This window comes from Temnothorax longispinosus, chromosome 8 (genome assembly GCF_030848805.1).
Source record: "Temnothorax longispinosus isolate EJ_2023e chromosome 8, Tlon_JGU_v1, whole genome shotgun sequence".
NCBI classification, from domain to species: Eukaryota; Metazoa; Arthropoda; class Insecta; order Hymenoptera; family Formicidae; genus Temnothorax; species Temnothorax longispinosus.
The window spans coordinates 14,136,532-14,159,055 of record NC_092365.1 but is presented as its reverse complement, the minus strand read 5'-3'; the positions used below and the strand labels follow the sequence as shown (position 1 = coordinate 14,159,055).

The 22,524-nt window shown below is 34.3% G+C and overlaps 1 protein-coding gene across 2 annotated transcripts in view; it reads left to right on the top strand.

Annotated features, from left to right (window-relative positions):
• The window catches only part of Fim (plastin-2 Fim), a 25,132-nt gene extending 2,830 nt beyond the window's left edge, over positions 1-22,302 (top strand). Inside the window, exons 1-4 of one of the 2 annotated variants that reach the window (XM_071785443.1) lie at positions 14,780-14,947; positions 16,562-16,992; positions 17,349-18,567; positions 19,407-22,302. In XM_071785443.1, coding sequence (XP_071641544.1) covers positions 14,795-14,947; positions 16,562-16,992; positions 17,349-18,567; positions 19,407-19,604 — 2,001 coding nt within the window. In that variant the 5' untranslated portion in view covers positions 14,780-14,794 and the 3' untranslated portion in view covers positions 19,605-22,302. Of the gene's footprint in view, positions 1-14,779; positions 14,948-16,561; positions 16,993-17,348; positions 18,568-19,406 lie in introns of those variants that run through there. The other variant, XM_071785444.1, reaches the window with a different exon arrangement.
• Positions 22,303-22,524: the final 222 nt, after the last annotated feature.

Below are 22,524 nucleotides of genomic sequence, written 5' to 3'. Positions count from 1 at the left end.
CGCTGTTACCTTATCGAGATGTTGAGATAATAACATCATTATACAATCATTAACAATTTCACGGGTATACATCTGAAAATTATTATCAATAATCTTCTATTTAAAAAAGGCCAAGATTTTTCCTATTTTATTTTATGATTTTACAAACTAATCTATATAAAATAATATGCGAATTAAAATTTATCGTATGTAATAGTTATCTTAATCAGAAATCGAGATCCGTTTGCATTATTAAATACATAGACATCGTATTTGTAAAGAGTGTACGTAATATAATAAACATAAATGGTTAAGAACGCGCGTTTCGAAACTTTTTTCAATCGCAGCATCGTTTTACACGTGTTCATTCTTCTGACTAATTCATACTTATTCCGCCAGCACGTGAATCTCGCAACTGTTCCGAGTTCCGATCACATTTTATCTCGCATGTAGACAAATTAGATAAACCGCAGATCTGTTTGCCCCGGCTTTTAGAAGTGCAATCAGCCTCGTTGCCGCGCGATTGCACTTTGCTCTCCGCGACAGACTTTTCACGGTTGGTCGATCGGCTGTGAATGTGCAGCGGCTCGTTTCCGAGTTCCGAGATCGTTTTTTTCTCTCGCCTCCGCGACTCCGATCGTTCGAAAGGTGACCTGACTTTCGATATAACTCATTAACCCTTTGTGGTCCGATATCAATATCGATAATATCGGAAAATAATCCAATATTAAATATATTCTATTTTTTTTATTTTAATATTACTTTTTTCTACGTAATATTTTCTCGGAATATTCAACAAACATTAATCCCGATTTAAATTAATACTTTACAACATTTTCAATAATAATCCAATAAAATGCAAAAAAGTCGAATTACTATTTTTATCAATTAATTTATAATTTTAATTTTTGCAAGGTTCATATTTATTATTATTTACCTGATTTCCTTTTGCGCAGTTTGTGACGATAATCAAGTTTCATCGACAAAAGACTGATTTTGGTGATACTTTCGTGATATAAAGCGCGTTTGTTTTATTTTTTTTACATGTCTCGAATCGAATAATAAAATTTCGAAAGAGTATGATGAGGGTTGTCTTGAAAACAATGGCCTTACGCTAGTACGAGCGAGATAGTACAATTACTCTCTTCCGCCGCGCGCTGGTTATATCGTCGAGAAAGTCTTCAATTATCTTATTGATCGTGTTACTGGTGTGCGAGAGACGCAACCCCTTCCTACATCCCGCGTCGTCGCGAAACTGTATGCGAACGATGAGTAAGAGCACATCAAGTCCGCCACCCCTGTGGCACGACGCTGAATCATCGGGCACTCTGCACTTTAAAGTCCCGATAAAATACGCACCGCTCGCGCTCGCGTTCGCGGGGTGATAGAGATAATTCTTTTTTGCGCGATAAACACTCCTCGATAAGACCAAATGGCTCATAACTGTTAATTTTATTGCTTCTCATATGCATCATTTGTCACACTATCTAATATTTGTTAGTTTCACCTACTTATATACGCTTGCTGTCATTACTCTTTATATCTGACGCAATTTCTTATCTTAAGATTGAAGATGTCCATGTCAAATGTCCTTTTTTATTTTTTTAAGGGCCTCTTTTTTCTTAAATTATATTTATCATAAATATTTTATGTCCATTGTTAAACACTTTCTTTGAGCAATAAAATTCTACTGTAATTTTGCGAATTAAGTAGCCGTAGTTAATAAATTGCGCATCAAGGTAAAGCAAGGTAAAGCAAGAGTAAATTGTAACGAGTGCAATTAGAATAACACACGAGTCTCTCTTTAAAATTTCGTTTTCTGCTTAAAGCTCGGTTGAATAAAAAGATAAAAGTGCCATGCATAAAAGTGACATTTCTATGCGCGGCACGCGTCGGTGCTTTTCCAAAGGATTATCTATACTATACCACCCTCTCGCAACATCGCTCTTCTGATGGGGTGACTCTCAACCCTTACGCATTTGAACGTGCATAATCTACGTCAGCGTATACACGTGAGATATGCGTATTCATATATTAGAATAGGGAGACCGAAATATACATACATTAGAAAACTGTTTTGTAAATGAGTAAAGGAGCATATATTAGCGATGCTTAATTGATGAAATCAGACAAGTGTGATACCGCGATGGCGGATATTCCCATGAATATAGGAGATATATGGAAGGTCCCATTTTTATATTTTTTACACTGCTATTGCTATTAGATTCTTCGATATTAAATTGAAATGGTCTGGAGATTGACTGTATAGTTTAACGTTTTTAATGCTTCCAATTTTTTGATAATTAAACTTTAAATAAAAATTTTGTATTAAAATTTATTTAATAAAAAAAATTAATAACAAAAATTCTGCTGCCACAGTACACTTTGAAAATTTTATTCTACATAGCTCTACGGTTTCTAATATTTAATATTTTTGTAATTGAATTTTTAATTAAATTTTTATTAAAGTAATTGTAAAAGGATCTGTCATCCGACATTTATAATATTCTATAATATTTTTGAAATAGCACTTTTTGGATATTATTGGAAATAAAACGATCCAATTAAAGGAGCCAGGCCATGGAATAAGCGAAAGTGTGTGCGTGAAATTGAGCTCTCGTTTCTCACGTTTCACTCGTATTTCCTATCCGTCATTCGATTCCGGAATTTCGCGCTTTATTTGCCAGCGAAGGCAGTTCACCGTGCCGACATAACGAATTTTTTCATGTCGCGCTATTTTAGCTGACGTAGTAATATGCAAAGAATCAACGTTCCTTAACTTCGTGATAGCCACAAAAATCAAATTCGTTTATTTATTCCTTTTCCCCTTCTATTCATTCCTAGTATTAATGATTAATGAATTGATGTAGAAAAAATGTACAGTTGTGTGACATGTATGTATAGTATTGTGATTTCGTACTTACCACTTACGTCAGATCTATATAAGGTGCGCATACACGCGGAAAGGTTACTCCAGAATAAAATCTGGAGCACGTGCTCGAGCGGCCACCCGAAGCGTGCCGTGTCGCTGCGTTGGCACGTGCCGTTCTTTTCTTATCCAGAAAACACGCCGTTGGTCTTTCATAAAAACAGCGGGAGACCGACCGCAGAGAATAAGTATCAAAATAGCATCTGGTTCATTTAATATGCGTGCGATTACAATGAGAACGAAAATGTTGCCGCGACACACACACAATTTGACCTTACATAAAGCTATAATATGGTAAGTACGCCCGAGTACGCTAGATATATAATTTATTAATTAATTCTGATTATATATAATCCGCATATATTTACTCAATTTAGTTATTTTTTTAATAACATTATTAAACCCATATGAAAACCACACACATGATAAAGCGAAATTAAATTTGCTAATCGATTTCTATATTTCTCGATGTTGTCCTTTCTCCAAGATAATTAAAACAACAATTAAAAGTAAGTTTACTGATAATTATATAATAATTACATGGAAGAGAGCGCCTGCAGTCTGTTAACAGGTATATTTCATGCATCGGAGATTCTTGAGATATCATTAGACCGTGTAGTCGAGCCAGAACTATTTCATAGCTTCGCGAGCATGAAATTAATACAGAATTGCGCTCATGACATTCGCATGGAAAATATTTTACGCGCTGTCGATTAAATTAGAATGACGGGCAAGACGGGAATGGAGTAATATTGGAAACAGTACGTCCTCATACATCTTTAAAGATTTACTACATTTTCATGTATCTATTTGAAAGTATACCGTTAGGTGCACATTTTTATAGATTTTATTGTAACGGTATTACGGTCAAAATTTTGTCACTCTTTCAAATAGCGGTATTAAAAAATGCATAAAGGTCAGAAGTTATTGTGATATCTACAAATAAAACGATAATGACGTGATATCACGATACAATTTTACATGTTGATATCTACATCTATGAACTTAACTTTGAACGTAACTTTGAAATCTTTGTGATGCAACTTTTGCATCGGCGCTTTAATATCGAGATCTTATTACATTATGCATGTTGGTTTTGATAACGCGAGTCGAGATAAGCATTAATTTGTTTGCAATTGCGAAAATAATGCAACAATTATCTCGCGATAATTATGTACATGTATACGTGTACTAAACTAAAGCATTCCTCGAATTTTCAATCGAAGTAACTCGTGTAAATAGGCGCGGCTGCCGTAAAAGCTGCTCTCTTATCATTTACAGCTGACAATAAGCCTTCTACCTCAATTGTTGCTCAACCACTACTATATACGTAGCAGCGTGCTACAATTGTTATGCAATTGCATGCCGCTGGAATACTAAATGGACCGCAATCGACTGCTGAAAAGTAAGATCGTTACGCAACTATGCCTAGGTCGCATAATGCCCGTGTTGCATGTATTTTCCCAATCAGTGGTTCTCAATGACATGTCCCCGGTCATTTTGAATGAGTGAAAGACAATTTGAAGACGCGTAAATCAAAAATAAAAAATAATAAAGATAAAAATAATAGTAAAATTTTCTTTGCACTTGTTTTCCTTTTTAATATCTAACCGTCTGACGAGTTAAATTTTCTGTATTGTATGTTTTTTTTTCATTTGTCTTTCGTGTTTTCGTGCAATCAACCACGGTTTTTTACCATCAATAGCGCACATGTAAATGCATAATGTTTTCTTTGTTCGGGTTGGCTCCACGTTGGAAATGCAATCCACAAGAAATTCCGCTGTATAGATTCGACTAACGAGAATGCCGTGCCATGAATGCGATCGTTATGACGGGAAAACTTATCGCTCAAACCACTTCTTACCAGCCAGAGAAAATTAATCTCTGAATTCTGTCTGCAATCCTTGTCGGCGACCGTCGTCATTTATTGCGGGCGGCTCAAGTTTAGATATAAAGTTCTTCAATAAAGTGAATATACGGATTGCACAAGTGTTACTTTAAACTTGACATTTATATGTTTGTCTCAATTAAAAGTTACATATACAGATATCCAACAAGATTAAAAAATATTTTTTATATCACCTAATAAAAATATTAATGTAATTTTTAAAATATAATTCGGTATTAAAATAATACGTCATTATTTACTTTTCAAATAATGTCAAGAAAGTTGTCATTAAATCTTAAAAGACAGATTTAAAGGTTTAAATGCAATTCGTAAAATTTTCTGTTAGAAGAAACTAGATAATTTTATGCAGAATGACGCAGGTATAAGAATAATCGGAATAATGGAAAAGAATTTGTTATAATCAAACTTTTATTTTGTCGCTGTAATTAACCAAACAAATATAATTTTAATCGAGTAATAATTATGTCTACACGATAAATGTTTTTGCCATTGTTTCGCCTTAACATGACATTAAACGCTAAGTAGCAGTTGATATTTGATGTTCCCTTTGCAAGATACCGCTGAACAAAGTAAAACATACCAATTTATTCACAGTGTGATTAGAAAATTGCTTCTGAAGAAGGTATAAAAATGTCAAAAACGTGGCCGATTCCTTTCTCAGCTCCGGACACAATGCACGTCTCAGAGCCAATTCTCACGTAAGAACACTCGGATGTACGTATATGCATGTGCTTATATTGTGAAGCGTATATACGTGTATTCTTTGTCGGTTCGGTTCTCACGCTTAGCTCCTTAATTACCCCACGTAGTTATAATTAATCCTTTCTCGCCACACGGCGAAGTTCCGTATTTCAGATAAAATATGAAATGCGATGAAACGAGTCACTTTTAGTTGCACTCTAGTCGGAATCCTCTCGAGAACCGACTTCGTAAAATTGATTGTGAGACGTAAACGAATTTTATGTGACAGTAATTTTTTAGTATTGAAAATGCAAGTACGATAGTTTTGTAAAAATTTTAACATGCAACTTCGCTTTTAATGTAATGCCAAGTATATTTTAGCGAAAACATCTTTATTTTGCATGGTGAAGCTTGTATAATAAGAATGTAAAACTTCCCTTCGGACAATATATGTTCGAATGGGCAATCTGATGATCGTATATTTTTATTCGTTTATTAACGTTACGAGAAAACATTGTCTCGACATTTTCCAGTATATTATACGAACTAATTATTGTAATGACTGGTTTTTAAATTTACATTACAGCTTTAAAATTATCTTCTTAAGATATAATTTATTCTGCAATGTATATTAGGGTAGCGATATGTTTAAATTTATTTATTTATACAGGAAAAATTTAGGTAAGTTAGCAAAACTTAATCGTAGATAGTTGTTCTCTCGTGACACTAATGGAGGCCGGGATATCTCATATCAGGCAGGGTGATTATCTCTTATGGGTAAATGAGATGTCAGGAATTGATGAGTCAGGCAACAGATATATCCTCTTGCGGGACTTAGGTCACAGTGGCTAATAAGTTTGCTCGAGTTAGCGATCTGGCCGCGTGACAGTGTCGAGTATCGCCATATTTTAATCTGCCAATCGTGCACGACTCCGTTTCACTCGCTTACTCTTTCGCATCATCTAATTGAAATTCAATCATTATTTTCGCGTCAGCAAAAGAGATAAACAGGGCACGCATTGAAGTAAAGTGAAAATAATGTTCACTGCGTAAATATCATATTGCTCACAATATACCTTCTCTTTAAATATAAAATTACATTGTAAACCCGTTCGTCATGAGACAATGCTGCGAATTATAAATATACATAGAACAAGAGTACACGTATTTACAGAAGGAAAACAAAGCAGGCAGAAAATAATAAAATTACGTTACTTTTCTAACTGCACACACGCCATTCCGTACAATACCGTTAATTTAATCACGCGAAACATACGCGTCGGCATGCTAATTATTCATCACACGGCTTGATTTTTCATTAATTTCGTGGTACTAAACAACGTTAGAGCATACTGGAGAATGAACCGCGTAATTCCCGGTCCTTGGCAATTAGACTTATTAGGTAGATTAGATTCGACTTAATAAGCCAGTTTCCTGACTACAATTCAAGAACTTATTTGCACGCATCCATTTGTCCATCGTCCTACGTCGTCGTCGTTGTCGTCGTATCCGTTATTTTCCTGCGGGCAATTATCAGTACACTGCTGATGGCAGAAGTCAAAGTCGCGGTCTAACCGCGGTACAAATTCTTCAAATGCCGCACGAAGAACAAGTATAGACTTATACCGTCGACTTTTCTTTGTGCGTAGAGATTGACTCGCAGGAAAGAAAAGCGTTGTACATGACGGCACGAAATTCCACGTCGTCATAGACGACAACTCGGATTTTATGGACTGATTCGCGAAACTGTTGCATGATAAAATCACGAATAAGGCATAATGCGACTGTTCATATTTTATGTAAACATGCTGCATTTATTATCTGAAAGCGGTGTAGCTAGTTATGTTTAATTATTATAAAAATAAGATTTTAAGCTATTTTGATAAATTATTTATTATTATTTTTAGCGTTGTTATATAAAGTGTGTCAAATTGACTAATTATTTACAATTGCATGCATCCATTCAATTCTAATTGATAAGATACAACTTAAAAAAAATGAGGTATAATAATATTTATATCATACAATTTATACATCTTATTTTTTTAATTATTTTATCTACAATTGCTACATTTTTCACCATAGATTTAGGTACGTTACTAAAATATCCTTATCCGCGTCCATTCTATGATCCATTAATCATATATTGATCTTCTGATGAAAACGATAAATCGTTATCTTAACATTATAGGAACGGCAAAACGATACCTTATATGGTATATGTAAGTTCTCCAAGAAAATGCAGTTAATATGAATAAACTATTTTATGCATTTGCCGATGTTACTCATAGCGGCGTCGCGTCGCGTCGGTTATGAGTATTCGGGAAGTTGAGATTGATAGTGTCGGAAGTATGTTAACGATTATGGAAAAAACACTGGGCTCTCGATCTTGCTCAAGAGTACGTGAGTAACATGAGTCACATCACAGTCGGAACTTGTGAATGTTTGATTTGACGTCATTGGCTCATTACATTTGGATTCGATGATTCATTAAGCATTGAGAGATCGCGCCGATTTCACTTCCGTGACTTTCGTAACTTTAGAGTACTCTACCTAGATCACGTTTGATGTTGCTTCTCCGATTCTTTCCGTTCGTTTTCTCCATTATGCAATATATAATGCATGTTATGCGCAATAATCACTTTGATGCGCTTTTCGACTTTATGGAAAAAGAACTCATGAAAGATAGTTTAAAAGTCACCTTCGTTTCTCTTGTCGCCTTTTTCTTCGTAGAATCTGAAGATTGTTATTAGAACAGGTACAAAGCATTCCAAGAGTATAAGTATAGACTCAATAAGAGTTAAATTGCTTCAAGTAACTGAAACAATCGCGTAAAATATTTTTTCGATGAAACAATTACGTCTTTTTGTTCTTTTCTCCGATCGTGTCGTCAATGTTCGTAATGATTAAACATCGGCAAGTAATTAAATATAGAATGGTTTTGTATTCAGATAAGTTATATTGTTTGCTTTTAAGTACGGATGAATAATACACAAAGAAGAAAATTGCTTGGTCAAGATCTTTGTTCAAGGTTCATGAGTCACCATTCACAAATTGTTATGTCGCGCGATGTACATATATATGTTTCTATAATGATCCGCAATGTTTCGAGAAAGAAAATCAGTGGCATTCGCACATACGTGATCTTGAGTCATCGAAAAGATTATCGTGGTCATCGTTGAGCATCGATTCTAAAAAATGGAATTATATATGATATATTTGCTTCAATGGATATTTGCTTCAATGACACTATGATTCATGAAAAAGATATTACCCGTAGATTTTGAGAATTAAAATTTAATAAAAATATATATTAAACGGTGAGAGAGTTATTTCATTTTATCGTAATTTAAACGTCTATCAAGCTATACTTTAATCTATCTTTATGATATTTTTGCATTTTGTGCATTTTTGCAACTTGATTGCTAACTCGCACTTTCGCACATGTAATTACTGGACAAGCAGAAGGACCGAAGATGCGGGGTCTGTAAACGCAGCGGCACACGTCGATCAATTTACTCGCCATTGCGAGCGAATAGGCCATTCATATATAAGTTACGCCTGTCATTAACCCCGATATCGCGTCAGGTCTCACTTTCGCACACGCGTGTTGCGAATCGAATCACGTCGCGGATCAAGCGGTGTAATGTGAGAGCACCGGAGTAAGATGTGATGCCGTTGCGTAAAGCAGAATCGTCGGGGCCAGGATACTTATCGACTTGCACGAGATGCAACAGCGATAATGGCAGGTGTACGTCGGCAAACCTACGGTGATATATGTGTGTGTGTGTGTGTATATGCATTGACATTAAAAGTGCACCCAACCGTAGTGACACCTCCGAAGGCAGCAAGCACATTTGCTCCTAAAATTGTTCACTGCGGTTGTGTCTTGTGTCAGTATTGTGGTTGACTCGCGATATCACTGCATCCTGCAGTATATCTGGTTTCCGTTTTAAAATAAGATTTCGTTACGAGAATACTATATATAAGAACTCACTAGATAATTTTTTTTTTAAAGACATATTTGTACATATAATTCGTTAAATCCAGTCTTATGAGCGTTTTATCTACATTTGTTTTTAATTAAAAAAAGTTTTTGGCGGAATATAGGTAATATACGGTGTGAAATTTATACATTATCTCGCATTGTTGATTTTTCTTTTTGATAAGAGATTTAAGAAAATTGGAATTGGAGCTATTAAAGCCAACTTTCGAATTAAATGTTATTTTAAATATATATATTTTTATCGATTAAAGTTAATCTGCCGATAATTTTACATTGTTTTTCTGTTAAGTATTAATTAAGTATCGTATGGCAGATTAATTATTTATTTTGATATTTCCTAATGATAAAATATAATTACATGAATATAGGTATTGAGAAAAAAATGATACAATAGACTGATAGAAAAACATAAGAAGAATTCTATGAGAATTCTGTTAGAATGTTCCGTCATAATATTATTACATCTTTCATCTCTCCCGTGTGTTACTGGTAATTAACTTTTGTTAAACCTGCAATTAGGTATCGTAAAAACCTCGTTGTTTAAATTGGATAAGTAGCTTTCTATTTAACAATATATATAGCTTTTATGAACTGAGAAGCGGAATATCTAAGTTTGTCACAAAATTGTTTACGCATTTTCCCTCGTGTTCGTATTTTCCATTTATTTAATCAAACAAGGAATATATAACCAGTATGGTATATAAGCATTCATTCTTACTCTGTAAGATATTTCTTCTTACTCTGCTTCTTTATAATAATATAATTTGTAGTCAAAATTACAAATTTTATTGCATCCGATTTTACGAATTTTTTAAATATATAAGTGTTTTCTCGGTATTTTCATTCGTTAATCAATGATAAATTTTTCCTCAATTGTAACTCGCATGTATCACGTATCAATTGGAATGCTTGCGTGTAGCAATAAAAGGAAAAAAGAAACGAAACGAAATCCTAAACGTCGCGCGTAAATCCGGTTACATGGTACTTTAATTGTGGCGGCGCGAGATCGCTCTTAAAATGTTTCGCATGTAAATATATGCGAGAGATACTGTCAAAAGCTACGAGAGCGCATCCTTCGAGCCGTTTCCCTCCAAGCCGTTCAATTATCGCCACTTGAGCTAACATCGAAGCGTCTTGCATGAACTTTTTGCTACTCCGCACGGTGACGCCCATCAAGCGGTTGAAACTTTCAACGTCGTGTAATTTATTCACCCAGCGTGGCATTATTCGCGCGATTCGACGTATCTTTATAACATGCACAGATTAAAATTACAAAGCCCTTAAAAGAGAACGATCTATCGTGACATTATTGTCACCAATTTGTTTTTTTTATTTTTTTAATTGGCATAATATAAAAGGCAATTTCATTACTACTGTTACTGATCAGTAGATATCGCTTATTCATGTATTCTTCCGATGACTAATCGAAATGATTTGGAATTCTGTCAGCGATGGTCATGCAAATTCCACAAGGTGTGTCTAGGACAATTCACCTCGAATGTCTTTTTCTACTGTCAATGTTAGTGTAATATGATAATAAATGCATAATATTAATAATTGCCTGTGATAAAAATAATTTCCTAATACATATCGTATTTTTTTGTTTAAATTACAAAAATGGAAACGGTTTGTTGTTTTGTACACAATATAGAGTTTGAATAGATTTATAAATGGAAGCCTTAGGAGGTTTTAATCTTATTGTCTATCAATTACTTTCGTGATGTAATAATCTTCTTCTTTAATTAAATGTGCACACGTAGGAGGAATCTCGAGATGACGTAGCGATAGGATTGCCTTGGAAGCAAGAAAATCGAATAGTCGATTGTGAGGCGTTCATAGAATTGCATTTACTCGTCATGGTTCATTTTTAGACGTGTCCATGGAAGAAACGCATGCAAATTTATGGATTTTACTGTATTTAATTTTATCATTTTACAAAACATGGTAACATTTATTTCTCCTAAGACGTTGTCTACTTCTTACGGAAACATTTTGTTCGATAACATTTTGTTAAGATGGTCAGTAAAATCAGTAAAAAAAAAATAAAGTAGATAAGATAAAGATCGTCACTTTTGATCAAATTTACTCGAAGATAAACATCAAGAAAAACGTCTGTAATTTTAGCGAAATTACAATCCCTTAAATATTTGCCGATATTGACAGAAAGTAACGACTGTTGAAGATTGGCGTCAGCTAATTAATAAATAATTAATGCCCGTGCCTCGACAATGCTTTTCGCCAGCCTCACGTTATGCTTTATTAAATTTCGTCTTCATTACTTATCTCATGCGCGCGATAAAGTCATCATTCGAATAACATGTCCGAGAAGTATACACTGTTGTTATTACGGCACATTAAGGCCAATGTTATAACTCGTTTTCCCGGGGTTTCGCATAATGAACGTGGGCACTCGCCCTAATCTCGTGATTGTCTATTAACGTATCGCGCGTACTAACGCGCCGCGCGCCGCGCGCCGCTGCTGATTCCTCCTTTTCTCTCCGCGCGGTAATTTAATCGTGATTTCCGCGGATGAATGCGAGACGGGGACATAGTGTGCAACACGATGCCAGACGAAACCAGTTCTCAGGATAAAAGCGAAAGAAGAGGGGGAGAGAGAGAAAGAGAGAGAGAGAGAGAGAGAGAGAAGTTTGACCCCAGGGGAGTGTTCTCTCGGTTCTATAGGGTGTCCCGTAATCTGCCATCCAAATAATAGAGCATGCGATTTTCTTTCACGAGTTTCATCTGAATACATACATTTCGGGAGCGCGCTTTGAATAATACGTATCTGGATGATTTTTTATTGTAATTTGATTGGATTTTATAAAGGGAAAATGTGAGATGTGATTTAATGAATGGTTCAATAGGCTGTCATGCGAGGAAGGATGGATTTGTGTCGATACTTTTAAATGTAAATTAGTTTACAGTGGTCGTATGAAAAGAGAACTAATGGATCATTAGAAGGAGATGGGACTGTAAGAATTAAATATCTAAATTAATATATATCAAGGCGAATGTGCGAATGCGCATTAATTCATAATAGTCGAGTTTACGAATTGAAACATTAGTAAAACATTGGAAATCAATTTAAATAAATATATGAAAGTAGAACTTTTGCAAAATAAATTTTTATATAAATTTTCATGCACAGAATAGCACATATATATATTTCTCCCAATGATATCTGCGTTTATTTTTGTATTTATGATAAACAAGATATATATGATGAGTAGTTCTTTTAAAAAATTTATTCGTTTATCAATAATTTCAACGTTCGTATATTTCTTTCAGGTTATCAAATGTTTTTGCTTTGTTTTAATTTTTTTGTTTTTTTTATATACTGATGTACAAAATTTTATCCGGAACACCAATAGGATTATTACGTATCACGTATCGATTCATTGAAAAACAATTAAAGATATTATCTTACACATTACGAGATAACGTTGTTATACAAACGTGGTCGAAACTTCTTCACCTTGGTACTTCACCGATGGCAGGTGTGTGCACTTTAATGCGGCGTACATTGTTTATGCCAGCTGCTTGAAACTATATATACGTGTTTGCTTCAAGTATTCGTGGATTGGTGGAAAAAGCGAAAGAAGTGTTATCACGAAATATTGCACACGTTAGTAATCAAGACCTTTCATTGTCAATAAAATGTATCATTTAAATTCTTGTTAAATTATTCAACTTACACATACAAATTACATATTTATCAAATTTTTTTTCTTGGTTATTAACTGCATTTTATACACTATTTTTGTTCGTGATTATTTATTCTTAATAGCTTGGTCTGATGATGGTCCGAATCTATTTTGATAAGATGTGATAATAGCTCATGTTTTTAACTTGATTATTTCTCTCGCTGTGATTTGATACACGGTTGATAGTAGGAAAGATAAAAAGACGATTACTCGAAGCGAAACGGCGCGGCGCGCGTTCGCACTCAATTGATTTTCGTTCGCTATTCGTTTTCCGGATTCCACCGTACGCGATGATACGCGCGAAAGATGCCCGTTCTCCGCTGATGCGTCCATAAATTGCACGGCGACGACGTGATCGTAACTCGTCGAGAAAACGAAACGATGACAGGAAGCATGTGTTTTCACGAGGAAACGTTACGACAGAGTAAACGTTCAAGTAGAAGGCTCTTACTCCCTTTTCCATCGTCTTTTCCTCGCCGAGTCTCTCGCTCACAGACTGATGGGCACGTCCGTTATGCATACGGAAAAACTTGAAAGAAATACTTTTCTTGCGTTTCACATTTTGCAAGTTCCCGTGACGAAGTGAAAGATAATTTTATGGGAAAATGAAAAGCGTGGCTGTTATATCGACATAAAAGAAAATGTATCACGTTCCTTAACTTGGTTATATGACACGGAATATAGACACAGATATAAATGCTGATATAAATAAATATAAAAATATTAAGAAAAATAAAAAATGAACGTATTACATGTTAGATATTGATGCATATAACTTGACGTACTTCGATAAGCATATATGGAATATAGATAACGTATCTATTTGCATTTTGTTACAAAGTATCACTGAAATTGTTATCGCTACTCCATAAAAATATATTTTTTAAATATTTTTCGCGCTTTTTATAGTATCTTATCTTTATTCTGCCGTAAAATTCCCCATCATACAAAATTTCTGATATTATTCTATCTAAGATTATGTTTTTTGAACAATGCAACCATGCGTATATACTGGAAGTATTTTCTGACTTGTGTTCTTGATGCAATGTTATATATCGATGCTAAGACGTGAGAGATTTATTATTTAATTATATTATTAACGAATATCATAATTATGACCTGACGAAGTTATCAGATGTTTAACGAAGACCATGAAACTCGTCTCAAGAAACTTACCATCTTTGCGTAACGAATGACATTTAATTTAGTTAGACGATCGAGAATGACGAAAATTACTCTTTTTGATCTTTCTTGTAATATTATTTTATGCTTATATAATTTTTTAGCTAGGCGTATAATAAATTAGAAGATATATTATAATGTACCTTAGTTATATTTTACATTAGCACAAAATGTATGTTTTTCTTATTTTAATCAAGAATACTTTAATATTACAGAAGTTTTTTAGTTTTGAAATATAAGATCTATTTTGTTTCTAATTGGTTCATTGATCGTGATAAGATCGTGATAACATTTTTTAACGTTACCGTGTTATCATAACCGATTGATGCTTCTGGGGATATTCTATTCGATTTTTTACTTACGTTCTACTTGATTGTGCGATTGATAAGACTGATAGATTCTCGATGACAGTTTCAGTATATTTTAGTCTGTCGCAACAGTTTGATCGTTTTTCCACAAGACAGAGCCTGTCTTTTCTCAACATGGAAATTTGTGAGATGAAAAGATGGGACGCCGTGCAGGAATACTTTAAGGATTTCCGAGAGCTATTTGAGTTTGTGAGTGCACTCAACTTCCATTTTCTTTACTTTCTTTAGCTTCGATAAATTTCCTGTGATAAATCTTCGATGAGGTGTTCAGAAATGACTAGGAGGAATGCGCGATAATTTTGAAACTTTTCTCTTCTAATATAAATTTTCTTTTGTTAGAATAATCTCGTAATGAAAAAAAAGCGACATCACAGACATTAGATATCCTAATACTAATATATTCTACAAAAGATATATATCTTACGAACGTGTATGCAGAATTCTCTGCAACTAATCAGTTATTAATTAAGCTAAAATTAATTAAGCTAATTAATTCAAATGGCGAATTTGCGCACAAAGGTTTTAAATAAATACGAAAATAAATCAAATTTATTCATATTTACTGATTTTCTGCGTTTGCGAAATTGCAAATCATTCAGAATCTTCGGAATCTTCAACATCACCGTCATACACTCCTGGCGATAAAAACGAGTGTTCAACATTCAATTATTCCAAGATTTCGATAAGAATAAAATCTTAATTAACTGGCAACACGTATGCTCTCAAGGTATTTCTCAAATGGACATAAAGAACTGCCGATTAACCCCGATGCAAGTCCATCTTCTCACAATCAGAAATACACATATCGTCATGACATACGTCGTTACCGTATTTCCATTGTTCTCGGGCAAAAAATGTGATGCCTATATACGATGCATATGCTTGCGGATCTTCTAGCGGAATTTTTCGTGACCTGAATTCTTTCGCGCTAAACCCTGCGACTTTACAAAAAATAGGTACGTAGATGCATTAAATTTCTTGTATAAAACTCGTTTCTGATGGGATTTTAACGGTAGGCACATAATAATGCGAAGACTAATTAAAAATAATGTTGCAAATTAACCATTTTGTATTATTCATTATGTTGTATTATATTATAACCCAAATTTAAATTAATTTAAACAACAAAAGTTTAAAGAAAAATAAATGCGTGCGTGTCAAGCTATTTTAGCTGTAATTGCTAAATCAAAATTTGAAATTATAATTAAATTATACAAATTTTATTTTCCTTATTTTTCTTTCTATTTCCTAAAGAAGAGCAAAAATGATTAAACGTATTCATAACGTTTTCTATATTTACCATTAAAAAATTCTGAACCCCAGTATATAAGACGTTCACATCCATTTGAGTCTAATTATCCTTTGCATTATCGCGAGAATTTTTACGAAATTTGTTAATATTTCTTACGAGTCTTGATCATTAAATTAATTGTATTTTATTATCTACACGTACGCAATCATCCTTTCTTAATAGATACATATCTTTCTGCGTGACGGAAATCCCGCTGTAGAAAAGCTACTGCCATGTTGCACAATGTTATCAAGAGTGGTGTTGAAAGTTTGATTTATCTGACATTATCTATTTACTCAGTAATAGCTAAATGAAAAATTAGTATGAACGAAGATAAAAAAACAATTTTTGTCTCACTTATAAATCATTCTCAATTGATATCAACACGAAGAGAATTCCTTAATTAAATATAAGATAAATGATTTTTCATGATTTCCAAGATCTTTGTGTTTATGTCATAAAATGTCGTCGAATTTTCGATAGAAGGGCTAATTATCTCTTTTCTCGGATAGATTGACGCGAACGGAGATGGCTTCATCAACGTTACCGAGTTGCGAAACGCTTTGGACGTTTGCGGCTTTAAAATGCCAGGCTACAAGGTGCGTCAGATGATCGAGGAATATGACGATAAGCAGCGACTAGAGCATAAAGGTCGGCTCTCCTTCGAGGAGTTCGAAAAGCTCTGCAAGGAACTCAAGGCCAACGAACTAGGCTCCACATTCAAGCAAGTCGTGTCGAAAAAGGAGAACCTTGAGACTCTGGGTGGAATTTCCGAGGCGTCCAGCGAAGGAACCACGCATTCCGTCAGGCTTGAGGAACAACTGGCGTTCAGCGATTGGATAAACACCAATCTGTCGCACGATCCCGACTTGAAGCATCTGCTGCCCATCGATCCCGAAGGAAAGACACTCTACGACAAAGTCAAAGACGGAATATTGCTCTGGTGTGTATATTACACACATGTACATTTTTATGCAGCCCTATGATATCTCTTTTTGTTATTATTTATATAATAAGAATCAATATAATATATTTCAAAAAAGTGAATGTAAAAAAATTTATATTTATTTAGAATTATTTTAAAATTTAATTAAAATATATCTTTTCTATAATATTTAAATTAATAGATAATTTTGCTGATTAATAAAAGATGTAGCTGTGGAACTATAAGTATCCTTAAATTTAAATTAATTTCTAAATGTAATAATATCGAAATTTTATCAGTTCTTATTGATCTTTATTAATGACTCTAAAATTGATTAATTTATCGAAAATTAATTTTGTATCTATATTTTTCAGTAAAATAATCAATCACTCTTGCCCGGACACCATTGACGAGCGCACGATCAACAAAAAGAATTTGACGCTATACAAGAAGCACGAGAACTTGACGCTAGCTCTGTCCTCGGCACAAGCTATTGGCTGCAACATCGTAAACATCGATGCCCATGACCTCACCAAAGGTTCGCCGCATTTGGTGCTGGGTCTTCTCTGGCAGATCATCCGAATTGGCTTATTTAACCAGATCACTCTCGAGAACTGTCCCGGTCTAGCCACTCTTCTGCAGGATGGTGAACGAATCGAAGATTTATTGAAGCTATCTCCGGAATCCATACTTCTCAGATGGGTGAACCATCATTTGGAGAATGCCGGCATCGCTAGGCGGTGCAACAACTTCCAGTCCGACATCACGGACTCTGAGATTTACACTTATCTCATCAAACAGATTGCACCTAACTCAGCTGGTGTCACCTTGGAAGCCTTGATGGAACCGAACCACATGTCTAGAGCGGAGATTATGCTTCAGCAGGCCGCAAAACTGGGCTGCCGTACTTTTGTGACACCTAGCGACGTTGTGAATGGTATTTATAAGCTTAATTTGGCCTTCGTCGCCAATATGTTTAACAATTATCCTGGATTAGACAAGCCGGAAAGCAACATAGAAGGTTTAGAGTCTCTAGAGGAGACGCGAGAGGAAAAGACCTATAGAAACTGGATGAACTCAATGGGCGTGGCGCCACACGTTAACTGGCTCTACTCAGACCTCGCTGATGGTCTAGTGATCTTTCAATTGTACGATATCATCAAGCCAGGCACTGTGAATTGGAACAAGGTGCACAAGAAATTCACAAAACTTCGAAAGTTTATGGAAAAGTTGGAGAACTGCAATTACGCCGTCGAGCTAGGCAAGCAAATGAATTTCTCGCTCGTGGGCATCGCCGGACAAGATCTCAACGACGGAAATGCGACTTTAACGTTGGCCCTGATATGGCAATTAATGAGGTCATACACTTTGTCGATTCTGACATCTTTGGCTGATACTCAGGGAAGCACCGTTGTGGAGAAAGAAATTGTTCAATGGGTGAATTCTAAACTCCAAGCGGCTGGAAAGACCAGCAGTATTAAGGGATTTCAGGATTATTCAATATCGGATGGCAAAGTCGTCCTCGACCTCATCGACGCCATCAAGCCCGGCTCGGTTAACTACGATCTCATCAAGGAGGGCGGAACTGGAGATGTAAGGTTTCCACTTATTTCTCAATATTCTTAGAACTCGTGTTCTTAGTTAAAGTCAAGGTTAATTCGATTTATATTGCAATAACTATTTCTATAGAGCATAGAGATGATCGATCGCGCCACGTTTATGCCACGCTTATGCTCGTGTTATGTGCATATCATTGATATCGAGCTCTGTAGGCTTTAACTCATAATGCAAGTTAATTAAATATCGCAAAATTTTAAATTGCAAGAAATAATTTTGATTTTTGAATCAAAATATTGTCAAAAGTTTTTCCAAAAATTATTTTAAAGGAGATACTAGTAATATTATAAAAGGAGGGAAAGAGATCTCGACAACTTATTTCCTAAAGCATCCAAAAACTAATTTTCTACTAAAACATTCGCAAATTTCTAGTTTTTTTATAACGCTATAGCATATAACATCGGTAAAACTTAATAAAACTCATTTAAGTCAATCTCGACCTCCACTTTGATCGATAACAATCCGCAGTTACATAAACAGTTCCTAGCAAGCCAAATTATATGTATATTGCATATATCTGCAGAAGCACTTGTCCCTATTGATTATCTAGCGTATTCAAATCGTCTATATCCGCAAATGATTTCCTTCAGTTGTCAGATATCTGTCGCTATACCCGCAGGTGTTATAACCCGTATCCATAAGTAATGTTTAACAAATTTCTGTTAGAAACTTTCCTCCTATTGCGAAAGTCCTAAACCGAAAACCAATCGATTACACGAAAATGTGAAACATTCTAATCTATAGATGGATTGATCTCTCTTAACACCCCGTTGTCGATGTACGTGACTAATTAATACCGCTTTTTCATTGCGCAGGAGAATTTGGACAATGCGAAGTACGCGATATCCTTGGCGCGAAAGTGCGGTGCACGTGTCTACGCGCTGCCGGAAGACATTACCGAAGTGAAACCGAAGATGGTGATGACGGTATTCGCTTGTCTGATGGCGATGGATTACATCCCGAATATGGACTCCGTGAAAAATCAACAGAACAACATAAACAACGGCCAATAATGTCGGCATCAATCCGTCGTCGCGTTGTTCCATCTAATACGTGCCGTTTATTTTTTGTACACAAGAACTTTTGGTCGAATCGCGCTGCCTCACGCTTCTTCCACGAGCGTAATATTTGTATATACATAGATTAAGTTAACTTGTTTTGAAGAGAATATTAAGGATTACTACTGCTAGGAAGAATTCATAAGACGAGAAGGGGAACTCCTTTGGAACCCTGACGAGATATCATTTGATCCCTATTTGTTTGTTAAACGAACATCGTGTGAGGTACATACATACCAAGGAATGTCAAGATTATATTTGGTGAAAGAAATTGTATTACTAATAAAATCTGGATATTTTGATTAAAACATATGAATATGTCTATATATATAGTCAATTATCTGAATGTGCAACGAATTCAAAATTTATAAAATACCATTTAAGTAGATCTTTTATTACAAAATATGGCGATAATAACTTCGATCTAAGTATTCAAGACTCACAATATCAATTACTGATATTTCTCGTGCCAGAAAATGTATTTATTTACGAGATAAGTAGGTTACATGTTGTCATGAAAAAGTCACTCGAATTGGCACTATTTATTTTAAACACTTTTCTACTACATGCGACTGATTATCGTGTCTTACTGTGCAAAGTGGAATTCTCCTCCATCGTTTATACAATCATATCACTCGTTTTCATATTACTACTTATACCATGTGTCAGGTTTGTATAAATCGATTTTATATCAAGTACTCGTAAAGCAAGCAAATAGAAAACACTCTAGAAATCATCGAGAACTATTCAAAGTGCATACTCAAATACATCCTGAATTATATCGCGTTAATTTTAACGATACATTTCTTGAGAAAAATGTTCATTTCGGATCTGTCAGCAAGATTATTGATTATTGAATCTAAAAAGTTGTAATAAATGATAATTTTCGTAAAAGCTTTTTGTTTGAAGAAAAAAGATTAATTTTTTATTTGTCAAGAAATTAAAATTAATATTCTATAAACATTTTAAGCAGATAAATCTTGTCTCGCACGTGCTACATAGAACGGTAATTTAACATTCAAATTACATATTACACTCATAATATATACTTAACACGAGGTATACATACGTATTTGATAAAATCTAGATGTAAGAGAATTGTGATCTATTTAAATGGTTATTTTACGTGCTCTCAATGATTTACAGTGTTTAACAGAGGGTCATAACGGTCTAAAGCTTTTTGGTTGACTATTTTTTCTACACATTAATATCACATGAATGCATTTTATATCCAGCGTAATTTACGATGGCTGTACAAACTATATACCTTATATTTCTTTACATGTGTATTGCGCGAGAATACGATGACTTTTTATACATTTTGTCTGGCTCTAAACAATAATTAATTCTTAAAATGGGAAGGAGGAGGCCTTTTGATACCTGCCCTCTCACTAGCGCGGCAATAGCTTCTGTGTCATTAACGTATTCGACATAATGCATATTCGAAAAATATCAGTCGATGATTGATCATGTGCCCTGTAAATGGACGACAATGAATAATAATTATGTAATCATGTTGACGCACAAAAGTAATTGTAATTGTGCCATTCTAAGTATCGAAGTCTAAAACATGATTTAATATTTACAATATATTTATAATCGATTCGGATCGAAACGTACTTATGGATCTAAAGATGGGTACTAAAACAATATTCGTGATTGCTCTCTGTGAATGAGAGAATTTAAAAAACGTAGGTTTCGCTCGAGCTTGCGTATCTTTGCAACGTGTGTCGTGCACGTAGCGTATGTATATATACATGTACAATATATATAGATTGGGGAATTAATTGTCTTTAGAAAATAAATGCTCCCTTTGCAATCAAGCGAAGGATTAATCGCAAGATGAACCGAAGCGACTAAAATTCTTTTAGAAATATTTTAGGACGAACTCCATTGTATTGCGTGTAATTAATTAATTTGTGTGCATTAAATTTTAGAAATTGCTGCAAGGGATGGATATTAGATGACATTTATATAAAAATTTAGCATGCTTCTTGCATTTACTGCAATTATGTAGTCGTTGACTTAAATTACGATGGATTAGTTGTTAATTCTAAACGAAATTAGTAGGTGTGAGAAATTATTTACAATGAATTAAGTGCAATGCATATTATCGCGATTTGCATAGATATAGGTACTTTTATTACTTTTTCAAACTTATTTTTTTTATGGATATTAAAAATTCGTTGTCTTAATATCATTAATATTCATTAATATCAAAGTTGCATTATTATTCCAAGAGGAGACGAAGTAGATGCATGTGAACATGTGGTTATAATACATTCATATAATATATGTGGAAAAAATTGATCCAAAAAAGGACTAAAGCTGAAAAGTGAAATTTAACGTGACGCAGATTTGAAACGTTTGTATTAATATATGTGATTCGCGATAACGCGATTCAAAATTCTCGAGGGCCATTGCAATTCGACTAATTAGAATTAAGTATCGGCAATCATTGAATAACTCTCAATTTACACAATGATCATTGTATACGTATACATTTCATATACATATAGACACATACGCGCGTATACACACACATAAGATACACGCACATTCCATATTGTGTATGTGCGTGAAAATGCGTCCATCATTCTAATTATAATTTAATGTATGCGTAATTTAAATAAAAGAAATTTACTACGTACAATTTTATTTCATTAACTAATAGCAATAATACGTAAAATGAAGTTTATTAGAAGAATAACACCTTAGGAGCACGTTTGGTTAAAATTATTTTTCACCTATTTTTATCTATATGTTGTATATTATTTCTATAGTATATAATAAGTTTTTATTTTTCATTTTTTTATTTGTTACTCGTTATTCTTGTTATACAAGTAATACACGCGTACAGTAGATTTTTATATAT